General features: G+C 56.1%; 1 protein-coding gene across 1 annotated transcript in view; it reads left to right on the plus strand.

Annotated features, from left to right (window-relative positions):
• The window catches only part of FBXL19 (F-box and leucine rich repeat protein 19), a 21,960-nt gene extending 10,511 nt beyond the window's left edge, over positions 1-11,449 (plus strand). The window contains exons 8-12 of the mRNA XM_082781636.1: positions 7-519; positions 2,896-3,059; positions 5,444-5,599; positions 8,668-8,874; positions 10,179-11,449. Of these exons, the coding sequence (XP_082637762.1) occupies positions 7-519; positions 2,896-3,059; positions 5,444-5,599; positions 8,668-8,874; positions 10,179-10,417 (1,279 nt within the window). The 3' untranslated portion in view covers positions 10,418-11,449. The remainder of the gene's footprint in view (positions 1-6; positions 520-2,895; positions 3,060-5,443; positions 5,600-8,667; positions 8,875-10,178) is intronic.
• Positions 11,450-11,704: the final 255 nt, after the last annotated feature.

Consider the following 11,704-nt stretch of genomic DNA (forward strand, 5'->3'; position numbering starts at 1 on the left):
CCCCAGGCCGGCCGCCAACGCGAGCGCCTGGAGCGCTTCCGCCAGATGTGCCGCCTCCTGGAGCGCGCCCCCCCCCCCGGCGCCCCCCCCAGCTCCAGCTCCAGCTCCAGCTCGGGCTCCGACTCGGGGGGGGCCACCCCCCCATCCCCCCCCCCCCCCCTTCAGCCCCCCTTCCTCCTCCTCCTCCTCCTCCTCTTCCTCCTCCTCCTCCTCCTCCGACGATGACGACGAAACCTCCCCCAACGCCCCCTCCTCGCCTCTCCCCGCCCCCCCTTTACCCCCCAAACCCCGTCAGCGCCCCCCCCCGGGGGTTTTTGGGGTCCCCCCCCCCCAAAACCAACGGGTTTGGGAGCGCCACGTGGTGCGGCCCCCCCCGGCCAGCCCGGACCCCGACCGCCTGCCCCTGGACAGCGGGGCCGCCCACGTCATGCAGCGCGACGTCTGGCTCGCCGTCTTCCTCCACCTCTCCTCCCGCGAGCTCTGCGTCTGCATGAGGGTCTGCCGCACCTGGAGCCGCTGGTTCGTACTGGGAGGGGCGACTGGGAGCACTGGGAGGCGCTGGGAGGGGGTTTGGGGTCGCTAGGGTGCACTTTAGGGTCACTACAGGGGCTTTGAGGGCACTTAGAAGGGCTTTAGGGATGCTTAAAGGTGCTTTGGAGGAGATTTAGAGGTACTGGGAGGGGTTACTGGGAGCACTGGGAGGCACTGGGAGGGGTTTTGGGGTCGTTATGGAGGTGTTTGGGGTCACTAGGGCGCATTTTAGGGTCGTTATGGGGGCTTTAGAGGCACTTAGAGGGGTTTTAGGGATGCTTAAATGTGCTTTGGAGGAGATTTAGAGGTACTGGGAGCACTGGGAGGGGTTACTGGGAGCACTGGGAGGCGCTGGGAGGGGGTTTGGGGTCATTCCGGGAGCTTTCGGGACACTTACATGGTCTTTAGGGTCATTACAGAGCCTGTAAGAGCACTTAGAAGGAGTTTAGAGACGCATAAAGATGGTTTGGAGGCACTTTAGGAGTTCTGGGAGCACTGGGAGGGGTTACTGGGAGCACTGGGAGGCACTGGGAGGGGTTTTGGGGTCACTACGGGGATTTAGGGTCACTTAGAGGGGCCTTAGGGGCACTTAGAGGGGCTCTAATGACACTTAGAGGGGCTTTAGGGATGGTTAAAGGTGCTTTGGAGGAGATTTAGGTGTACTGGGAGTACTGGGAGGGGTTACTGGGAGCACTGGGAGGGATTTGGGGTCACTAGGATGCATTTTAGGGTCATTTTGGGGGATTTAGGGGCCCTTAGAGGGGCTCTAAGGGCACTTAGAAGGGGTTTAGGGATGCTTAAAGGAGCTATGGAGGGGCTTTATGGGCACTGGGAGCACTGGGAGGGGTTACTGGGAGCACTGGGAGACACTGGGAGGGCGTTTGGGGTCGTTATGGGAGCTTTAGGGTCACTGGGAGCACTGGGAGGGGTCACTGGGCGCACTGGGAGGGGTCCCCGGGGGTGCTCGCCGTCTTCCTCCACCTCTCCTCCCGCGAGCTCTGCGTCTGCATGAGGGTCTGCCGCACCTGGAGCCGCTGGTTCGTACTGGGAGGGGTGACTGGGAGCACTGGGAGGGGGTTTGGGGTCGTTATGGAGGTGTTTGGGGTCACTAGGGCGCATTTTAGGGTCACTACAGGGGCTTTAAGGGCACTTAGAAGGGGTTTAGAGATACTTAAAGGTGCTTTGGAGACACTTTAGGGACACTGGGAGCACTGGGAAGTGTTACTGGGAGCACTGGGAGGCGCTGGGAGGGGATTTGGGGTCGTTACGGGGGCTTTAGGGTCACTTAGAGGGGCCTTAGGGGCACTTATAGGGACTTTAAGAACAATTCGAGGGGCTTTAGGGACACTTAAAGGAGCTATGGAGGGGTTTTATGGGCACTGGGAGCACTGGGAGGGGTTACTGGGAGCACTGGGAGGCACTGGGAGTGATTGGGGGTCACTAGGATGCGTTTTAGGGTCATTTTGGGGGATTTAGGGGCTCTTAGAGGGGCTCTAAGGGCATTTAGAAGGGGTTTAGAGACGCTTAAAGATGCTTTGGAGGAAATCTAAGGGTACTGGGAGCACTGGGAGGGGTTACTGGGAGCACTGGGAGGGATTTGGGGTCACTAGGATGCGTTTTAGGGTCATTTTGGGGAATTTAGGGGCTCTTAGAGGGGCTCTAAGGGCACTTAGAAGGGCTTTAGGGACGCTTAAAGGAGCTATGGAGGGGCTTTAAGGGCACTGGGAGCACTGGGAGGGGTTACTGGGAGAACTGGTGGGGACTGGGAGGGGTTTTGGGGTCATTACAGGGGCTTTAGGGTCACTTAGAGGGGTTTGGGGGGCATTGTAGGGGCTTTAGGGGCACTTAAAACCGTTGAATCGCCCAAATTTTGACGTTCTTCAAATTCTGGGTTCCTCTCAACCTCAGATTGCCCAAATTTGGGGTTTTCTCTAAATTTTGGGATTTTCTGAGTTTTGGAATCATCCAAATTTTGGGGTCTTCTAAATTTTGGGATCTCCATACACTTATAATCAAAGAAACTTACGGGTTTTCCCAATTTTTGCCTACAGTGAATCATTAAATTGACCAAATTTTGCCGTTCTTCACATTTTTTGTTCCCTTCAACCTCAGATTGCCTGAATTTGGTGTTTTTCTCTAAATTTTGGTGTGTCCTAAATTTTGGGATGGCCCAAATTTTAGGATTTTCTAAATTTTGGGATCTCCATACCATTATAATCAAACAAATTTATGGATTTTCCCGATTTTCGGTTCTCCTACAGCATAGAATCGCCCGATTTTCGCCGTTTTTTTCAATTTTCGGCTTTCCCTCGATTTCAGATTGCCCGAATTTGGGTTTTTTCTCTAATTTTGGGGTCCCCCCAGGTGCTGCGACCGCCGCCTGTGGACCCGCATCGACCTGAGCCGCCGGGCGGCCGTGACCCCGTCCATGCTGAGCGGGATCGTGCGCCGCCAACCCGCCAGCCTGGACCTCAGCTGGACCGGCATCTCCCGCAAGCAGCTCTCCTGGCTCATCTCCCGCCTCCAGGGTGGGCTTTTGGGGTTTTTTTTGGGGTCCCCGTAGGGTTTTGGGGTGCTACGGGCGGTGGGGGGCGTCCCACGGGTTGTAGGGTCAAGAGGGTGTTGGGTGTCGTGGTGGCAACTCAACGCGTCGTTGAGTTTTTGTTGGGTATATTGGGACTCCGAGAGTTTTGGGGTGTCCCTATAGAAGTTTTGGGGTCCCTATAAGGGTTTTGGGGGTTTCCTGTAGGGTTTTGGGGGGCTATGGGTGGTGGGGGGCGTCCCACGGGTTGTAGGGTCTGTAGGGTGTTGGGGGTTGTGGTGGCAACTCAACGCGTCGTTGGGTTTTTGTTGGGTGTCTTGGTTCTCCGTGAGTTTTGGGGTGTCCCTATAAACGTTTTGGGGTCCCTATTAGGGTTTTTGGGGTCCCTATAGGGTTTTGGGGGGCTACGGGCAGTGGGGGGCGTCCCACGGGTTGTAGGGTCAAGAGGGTGTTGGGTGTTGCGGTGGCAACTCAACGCATCGTTGGGTTTTGATGGGTGTCTTGGTTCTTCATGGGTTTTGGGGTGTCCGTATAAAAGTTTTGGGGTCCCTATTAGGGTTTTTGGGGTCCCTATTAGGGTTTTGGGGGTTTCCTGTAGGGTTTTGGGGGGCTACGGGTGGTGGGGGGCGTCCAACGGGTTGTAGGGTCAAGAGGGCGTTGGGTATTGTGGTGGCAACTCAACGCATCGTTGGGTTCTTCAAGGGGATCTTGGTTTTCCATGGATTTTTGGGTGTTCCTATAAAAGTTTTGGGGTCCCCATAGGGTTTTTAGGGGTCCCCATTGGGTTTTTGGGGTTTTCTGGGGGTTTTGGGGTGCTACGGGGTGTCCCACGGGTTGTAGGGTCTGTAGGGTGTTGGGTGTTGTGGTGGCAACTCAACGCGTCGTTGGGTTTTTGATGGGTGTCTTGGTTGTCCATGGGTTTTTGGGGTTCCCTGTAGAAGTTTTGGGGTTTTCCAGTTGGGTTTTGGGGTTTTCCAGAGGGATTTTGGCGGATCCCGGTTGGGTTTTTGGGGTTTCTAGTTGGGTTTTTGGGTTTCCCGGTTGGGTTTTTGGGGTTTTTAGTTGGGTTTTGTTGGTTTCTAGTTGGGTTTTGGTGGATCCCGGTTGGGTTTTTGGGGTTTCTACTTGGGTTTTGGTGGATCCCGGTTGGGTTTTTCGGGTTTCTAGTTGGGTTTTGGGGTTTCTAGTTGGGTTTTTGGGGGTTTCTAGTTGGGTTTTGGGGTTTCTAGTTGGGTTTTGGTGGATCCTGGTTGGGTTTTTGGGGTTTCTAGTTGGGTTTTTGAGGTTTCTAGTTGGGTTTTGGTGGATCCCAGTTGGGTTTTTGGGTTTCCCGTTGGGTTTTTGGGGTTTCTAGTTGGGTTTTGTTGGTTTCTAGTTGGGTTTTGGTGGATCCCGGTTGGGTTTTTGGGTTTCCTGGTTGTTTTTTTGGTTTCCTGGTTGGGTTTTTTAGTTTCCCATTGGCTTTTTGGGGTTTCTAGTTGGGTTTTGTTGGTTTCTAGTTGGGTTTTTGGGTTTCCTGTTGGGTTTTTGGGGTTTCCCATTGGGTTTTGTTGGTTTCTAGTTGGGTTTTGGTAGATCGCGGTTGTTTTTTTGGGTTTCTAGTTGTTTTTTTGGTTTCCCGGTTGGTTTTTTGGGTTTCCTTGTTGGGTTTTTGGGTTTCCCGGTTGGGTTTTGGGGGTTTTTAGTTGGGTTTTGTTGGTTTCTAGTTGGGTTTTTGGGTTTCCCGGTTGGGTTTTGGGGGTTTTTAGTTGGGTTTTGTTGGTTTCTAGTTGGGTTTGTTGTATCTCAGTGGGGTCTTGATGGATCCCGGTTGGGTTTTGGGGTTTCTAGTTGGGTTTTGGTGGATCCCGGTTGGGTTTTGGGGGTTTTTAGTTGGGTTTTGTTGGTTTCTAGTTGGGTTTTTGGGGTTTCTAGTTGGGTTTTTGGGTTTCCGTGCTGGGTTTTTGGGTTTCTAGTTGGGTTTCGTTGGCTTCTAGTTGGATTTTTGGGTTTCCCAGTTGGATTTTTGGGTTTCCCAGTTGGGTTTTTGGGTTTCTAGTTGTTTTTTTTTTTTGTATCTCATTGGGTTTTTGGGTTTCCCGTTGGGTTTTTGGGTTTCCTGTTGGGTTTTGTTGGATCCCGGTTGGGTTTTTGGGTTTCGCAGTTGGGTTTTTGGGTTTCTAGTCGGGTTTTGTTGGTTTCTAGTTGGGTTTTTGGGTTTCCTTGTTGGGTTTTTGGGTTTCTAGTTGGGTTTTTTTTGTATCTCATTGGGTTTTTGGGTTTCTAGTTGGGTTTTGCTGGATCCTGGTTGTTTTTTTGGTTTCCCGGTTGTGTCTTGTGCTTCCCCGGTGGTCTTTTGGGGTCACCCAGCGCGTTTTTTGTCCCCCCCAGGCCTTCGGGAGCTGGTGCTGAGCGGCTGCTCGTGGTGCGCGGTGTCGGCGCTGGGCACGGCCTCCTTGGCGTCGCTGCGGCTGCTGGACCTGCGCTGGGTGCCCGAGCTCCGCGACGCCCAGCTCCGGGAGCTGCTGCCCGCCGCCCCCGACAGAGGTACGGGGGCATTTTGGGGGGTTTTGGGTCATTTTGGGGCGTTTTGGGGCATTTTGGGTCATTTTGGGCATTTTGGGGGATTTGGGAAAAATGGGGGATTTGGGGGTTTGGGGGATGCTCCGCGACGCCCAGCTCCGGGAGCTGCTGCCCGCCGCCCCCGACAGAGGTACGGGGAGGATTTGGGGGATTTTGGGGCATTTTGGGTCATTTTGGGGCATTTTGAGGGGTTTTGGGGAGATTTGGGGAGATTTGGGGCATTTTGGGGGGTTTTTGGGGAGATTTTGGGGGATTTGGGGGGGATTTGGGGGATGTTCCACGACGCCCAGCTCCGGGAGCTGCTGCCCGCCGCCCCCGACAGAGGTACGGGGAGGATTTGGGGCATTTTGGGGCATTTTGGGGCATTTTGGGTCATTTTGGGTCATTTTGGGGAGATTTGGGGCATTTTGGGGGGTTTTTGGGGAGATTTTGGGGGTTTTGGGGGGGATTTGGGGGATGCTCCGCGACGCCCAGCTCCGGGAGCTGCTGCCCGCCGCCCCCGACAGAGGTACGGGGAGGATTTGGGGCATTTTGGGGCATTTTGGGTCATTTTGGGGCATTTTGAGGGGTTTTGGGGAGATTTGGGGAGATTTGGGGCATTTTGGGGGGTTTTTGGGGAGATTTTGGGGGATTTGGGGGGGATTTGGGGGATGTTCCACAACGCCCAGCTCCGGGAGCTGCTGCCTGCTGCCCCCGACAGAGGTACGGGGAGGATTTGGGGGATTTTGGGGCATTTTGGGGCGTTTTGGGGTGTTTTGGGGTGTTTTGGGCATTTTGGAGGATTTGGGGGAAATTAGGGATTTTGGGGTTTGGGGGATGCTCCGCGACGCCCAGCTCCGGGAGCTGCTGCCCGCCGCCCCCGACAGAGGTACGGGGAGGATTTGGGGCGTTTTGGGGTGTTTTGGGGTGTTTTGGGCATTTTGGAGGATTTGGGGGAAATTAGGGATTTTGGGGTTTGGGGGATGCTCCGCGACGCCCAGCTCCGGGAGCTGCTGCCCGCCGCCCCCGACAGAGGTACGGGGGATTTTGGGGCATTTTGGGGCATTTTGGGGCATTTTGAGGGGTTTTGGTGGATTTGGGGGATGGATAGAAATTGGGGGGATTTGGGGGATTTTGGGGAAATTGGGGAATTTGGGGGAAATTGGCGGTTTGGGGGGATTTGGGGGGAAATAGGGGGTTTGGGGGGAAATGGGGGATTTGGGGGAAAAAGAGGGAATTGGGGGAAATCGGGAAATTGGGGGATTTGGGAAAAATGGGGAGAAATTGGGGGAAATTGGGGATTTGGGGGGAAAAGAGGGGATTTGGGGGAAATGGGGGATTTGGGGAGATTGGAGGGGCTTTTTGGGGGAATTGGGGGTTTTGGGGGGACAATTGGGGGGATACGGGAGGGAAATGGGGAGGTTTTGGGGGACAATACGTGTTTTTTTTAAATTTTTGGACAAGATGTTTTTTTGGGGGAAAATACGGCTTTTTGGGGAAAAATAAGGCTTTTTGGGGGAAAATATGTTTTTTTGGGGGGATAATATGGGTTTTTGGGGCACAAAATGGGATTTTGGGGTCCCCAGCCCCCCCCCGAGCCCCGTGGGCGCCTCCCCAACCTGGAGGGGGGGGACAACGGGTGGCTTTTTGGGGACATTTTGGGGTTTTTAGGGACATCGTGGGATTTTTTGGCCAAAATATGGGACTTTTGGTAACAATGGGGGATTTTGGGGTAAAAAGCGGGGTTTTTGGGATTCCCTAACCTTTTTCTCCCCCCCCAAGCCCCGCGGGCGCCTCCCCAACCTGGGGGGGGCACAAATGGGGGGACAACGGGTGGCTTTTTGGGGACAATTTTGGAGTTTTTGGGGATGATATTGTATTTTTTGGTAACAATGAGGGATTTTTGGGGTAAAAAGTGGGGTTTTTGGGTTTTCCTAACCTTTTTTCTCCCCCCCCGGGCCCCCCCGAGCCCCACGGGCACCTCCCCAACCTGGGGGGGGCACAGGAATCGTAGGGGACACAGGGTGACAATGGGTGACTTTTTGGGGACATTTTGGAGTTTTTAGGGACATGTTGGGATTTTTGGGGTAAAAAGCGGGGTTTTTGGGTTCCCCTAACCTTTTTTCTCCCCCCCCCAGGCCCCCCCGAGCCCCGCGGGCGCCTCCCCAACCTGGTGGGGGGGACACTGGGGGGGACAACGGGTGACTTTTTGGGTACAATCATGGGGTTTTTAGGGACAATATGGGATTTTTGGGGCACAATACTGGATTTTTGGGGTAAAAAGCGGGGATTTTGGGTTCCCCTAACCTTTTTTCTCCCCCCCCAGGCCCCCCCGAGCCCCGCGGGCGCCTCCCCAACCTGGGGGGGGGCACAGGAATCGTAGGGGACACAGGGTGACAATGGGTAGCTTTTGGGTACAATGGTGAAGTTTTTAGGGACATGTTGGGATTTTTGGGGTAAAAAGCGGGGATTTTGGGATTCCCTAACCTTTTTTCTCCCCCCCCAGGCCCCCCCGAGCCCCGCGGGCGCCTCCCCAACCTGGTGGGGGGGACACTGGGGGGGACAACGGGTGACTTTTTGGGTACAATCATGGGGTTTTTAGGGACAATATGGGATTTTTGGGGCACAATACTGGATTTTTGGGGTAAAAAGCGGGGATTTTGGGTTTCCCTAACCTTTTTCTCCCCCCCCAGGCCCCCCCGAGCCCCGCGGGCGCCTCCCCAACCTGGGGGGGGGCACAGGAATCGTAGGGGACACAGGGTGACAATGGGTAGCTTTTGGGTACAATGGTGAAGTTTTTAGGGACATGTTGGGATTTTTGGGGTAAAAAGCGGGGTTTTTGGGATTCCCTAACCTTCCTCTCCCCCCCCCAGGCCCCCCCGAGCCCCGCGGGCGCCTCCCCAACCTGGGGGGGGGCACAGGAATCGTAGGGGACACAGGGTGACAATGGGTAGCTTTTGGGTACAATGGTGAAGTTTTTAGGGACATGTTGGGATTTTTGGGGTAAAAAGCGGGGATTTTGGGTTTCCCTAACCTTCCTCTCCCCCCCCCAGGCCCCCCCGAGCCCCGCGGGCGCCTCCCCAACCTGGTGGAGCTGCGCCTGGCGGGGCTGGAGGTGACGGAGGCGTCGCTGCGCCTGGTGGCCCGCCACGCGCCCCAGCTGGCCTCCCTCGACCTCAGCCACTGCGCCCGGCTCGGGGACGGCGCCCTGGGGGCCCTGGGGGGGCTGCGCCACTGCCTGGCCGAGCTCAACCTGGCAGGTGGGTGATTTGGGGTGAAAAACGGCGATTTTGGGAAAATTTGGGTCGTTTTCAGGCGTTTTGGAGACATGGTGGGGGAGGAATTGGGGCATCCTAGGGGGGTTTGGGGACATCTGGGGGACATTTTGGGGCACCTTGGGGACACTTGGGGGGGCTTGGGGACTTTTGGGGAGAAATACGGGGATTTTGGGGCATTTTGGGTCGTTTTCAGGCATTTTGGAGATGTTTTGGGGACATTTCAGGGCATCTTGGGATGGGTTTTGGAGATGTTTCATGGACATTTGGGGATGTTTTGGGGCACCTTGGGGACATCCTGGGGACATCTTGAGACTCCTGGAGACATTTTGGAGACATTTCAAGACATTTTGGGACATTTTGGGGAGATTTCAGGACATTTTGGGACATTTTGGGTCATTTGGAGACGTTTTGGGGGAGGAATTGGGGCATCTTGGGGCTGTTTTGGGGACGTTTTGGGGCACCTTGGGGACGCTCTGGGGACATTTTGGGACTTGGGGACCCTTTTTAACCCCAAATATTTTTAACCCCTTCCTCGCCAATTCTTTTTTAACCCCTTCCTCCCCAAAACCCTTTTAACCCCCATTTTTAACCCTTTCCTCCCCAAACCCTTTTTAACCCCTCCCCATTTTTTTAACCCCTTCCTACCCCAAATCCTTTTTAACCCTTTCTTCCCCAAACCCTTTTAACCCCTTCCTCCCCAAAACCCTTTCAACCCCCAATTTTTTAACCCCTTCTTCCCCAAACCCTTTTTAACCCCTTCCTCCCCAAACCCTTTTAACCCCTTCCTCCCCAAACCCTTTTAACCCCCATTTTTTAACCCTTTCCTACCCCGAATCCTTTTTAACCTTTTCCTCCCCGAATCCTTTTTAACCCTTTCCTTCCCAAACCCTTTTAACCCCTTCCTCCCCAAAACCCTTTTAACCCCCATTTTTTTAACCCCTTCCTCCCCAATTCGTTTTTAACCCTTTCCTCCACCCCCGAATCCTTTTAACCCCTTCCTCCCCAAACCCTTTTAACACCCATTTTTTTTAACCCCTTCCTCCCCCAAACCCTTTTTAACCCCTTCCTCCCCAAACCCTTTTAACCCCTTCCTCCCCAAACCCTTTTAACCCCCATTTTTTAACCCTTTCCAACCCCGAATCCTTTTTAACCTTTTCCTCCCCGAATCCTTTTTAACCCCTTCCTCCCCGAATCCTTTTTAACCCCTTCCTCCCCAAAACCCTTTCAACCCCCATTTTTTTAACCCCTTCCTCCCCAAAATCCCTTTTTAACCCCTTCCTCCCCAGGCTGCCCCCGCCTGACCGACCAGTGCCTGCCCGCCCTCCGCCGCTGCCCCCGCCTGCGCCGCGTCGACCTCCGCTCCTGCCGCCTGGTCAGCCCCGAGGCCTGCGCCCGCCTCTGCCAAAACCCCCCCCCGGGCCCCCCCGGAATTGGGGGTGGGGGTGGGGGTGGGGGGAGTGGGGCTGGGGGGGGCGCCCCCCGCTTCCGAGCCCCCGAGGAGAAGCTGCTGCTCAAGGACAGCTAGGGCAGGGCCCCCCCGGGGGGAAATTGGGGGACCCCCCCGGGATTTGGGGACACCCCCATGGATTTGGGGTCACCCCCGGGACTTGGGGACCCCCCTTTGGACTTGGGGACCCCCCCAGGAATTTGGGGACCCCCCCGGGATTTGGGGTCACCCCCTTGGACTTGGGGACCCCCCCAGTTAATGGGGACCCCCTCATGGATTTGGGGTCACCTCCGGGATTTGGGGACCCCTCTAGAATTTGGGGACCCCCCCAGGACCAATGGGGCACCCCCCAGATTATGGGGACCCCCCCATCAATGGGGCCCCCCCCTAAGGACTTTTGGGGACCCCCTGGAATTTGGGGCCCCCCCCAGGACATGAGGACCCCTGCTGAAGACTTGGGGACCCCCCCAGGACCATTGGGGACCCCCCCCTTGAATTTGGGGTCCCCCCAAGGACTTCAGGACCCCCCCCGGGACCATTGGGACCCCCCCAGAATTTTGGGGAGCCCCCCACGGATGACGAGGACCCCCCAGGACCATGGGACCCCCCCAGGAAGATGAGGACCCCCCCCAGAAGATGGGGACCCCCCCCCAAAATATTGGGGACCCCCCCGGATGCCGGTGAGCCCCCGCTTGGACTTTGGGGACCCCCCCAGAATTTTGGGTACCCCCCAGGACTTTTGGGACCCCCCAATTTGGGCCAAAACCCCCCAAAATTGGGGCTGACCCCCCCAGAATTTTGGGGACCCCCCAAAAAAATTTGGGGACCCCCCCAGGAGTTTTGGGGCCCCCCAATTTGGGCCAAAACCCCCCAAAATCGGGGCTGGGATCCCCAAAAATTTTTGGGACCCCCCCAAAATTTGGGGACCCCCCCAAATTTGCCCCTCCCCCCCACCCCCCAACGAGGTTCCTTCATTAAAGCTATGCACTGATGGGGGAGGGGCAGCGTGGCCCCGCCCCTTTAAGCCCCGCCCCTTCATAACCACACCCCAATGTTTAAGCCCCGCCCCCTTCCAAAGCCCCGCCCCCCGTGGCCAAGCTGGGGGCGCCCTCAGGGATAGGAGGGGCGCCCTCAGGGATAGGAGGGGGCGGGGCTTCGCGTGGCCACGCCCCCTTGGTAGAAAAGGGTGGTTGTAGCGGGCGTGGCTTACTGGCCACGCCCCCTTGTGGGCGGGGCTCCACGGAGGGGGCTCTTAAAGGGGAAGGGGCGGCTTTGGTGGCAGGGGGAGGGGCGCGCCTTGGCCACGCCCCCTTCTGGGCGGGGTTAGTGGAAGTCCCGCCTTCTGTGGGCGTGGTCATAGCAAGC

The sequence above is a fragment of the Aythya marila genome, assembly GCF_965140915.1.
Source record: "Aythya marila genome assembly, chromosome: 31".
NCBI classification, from domain to species: Eukaryota; Metazoa; Chordata; class Aves; order Anseriformes; family Anatidae; genus Aythya; species Aythya marila.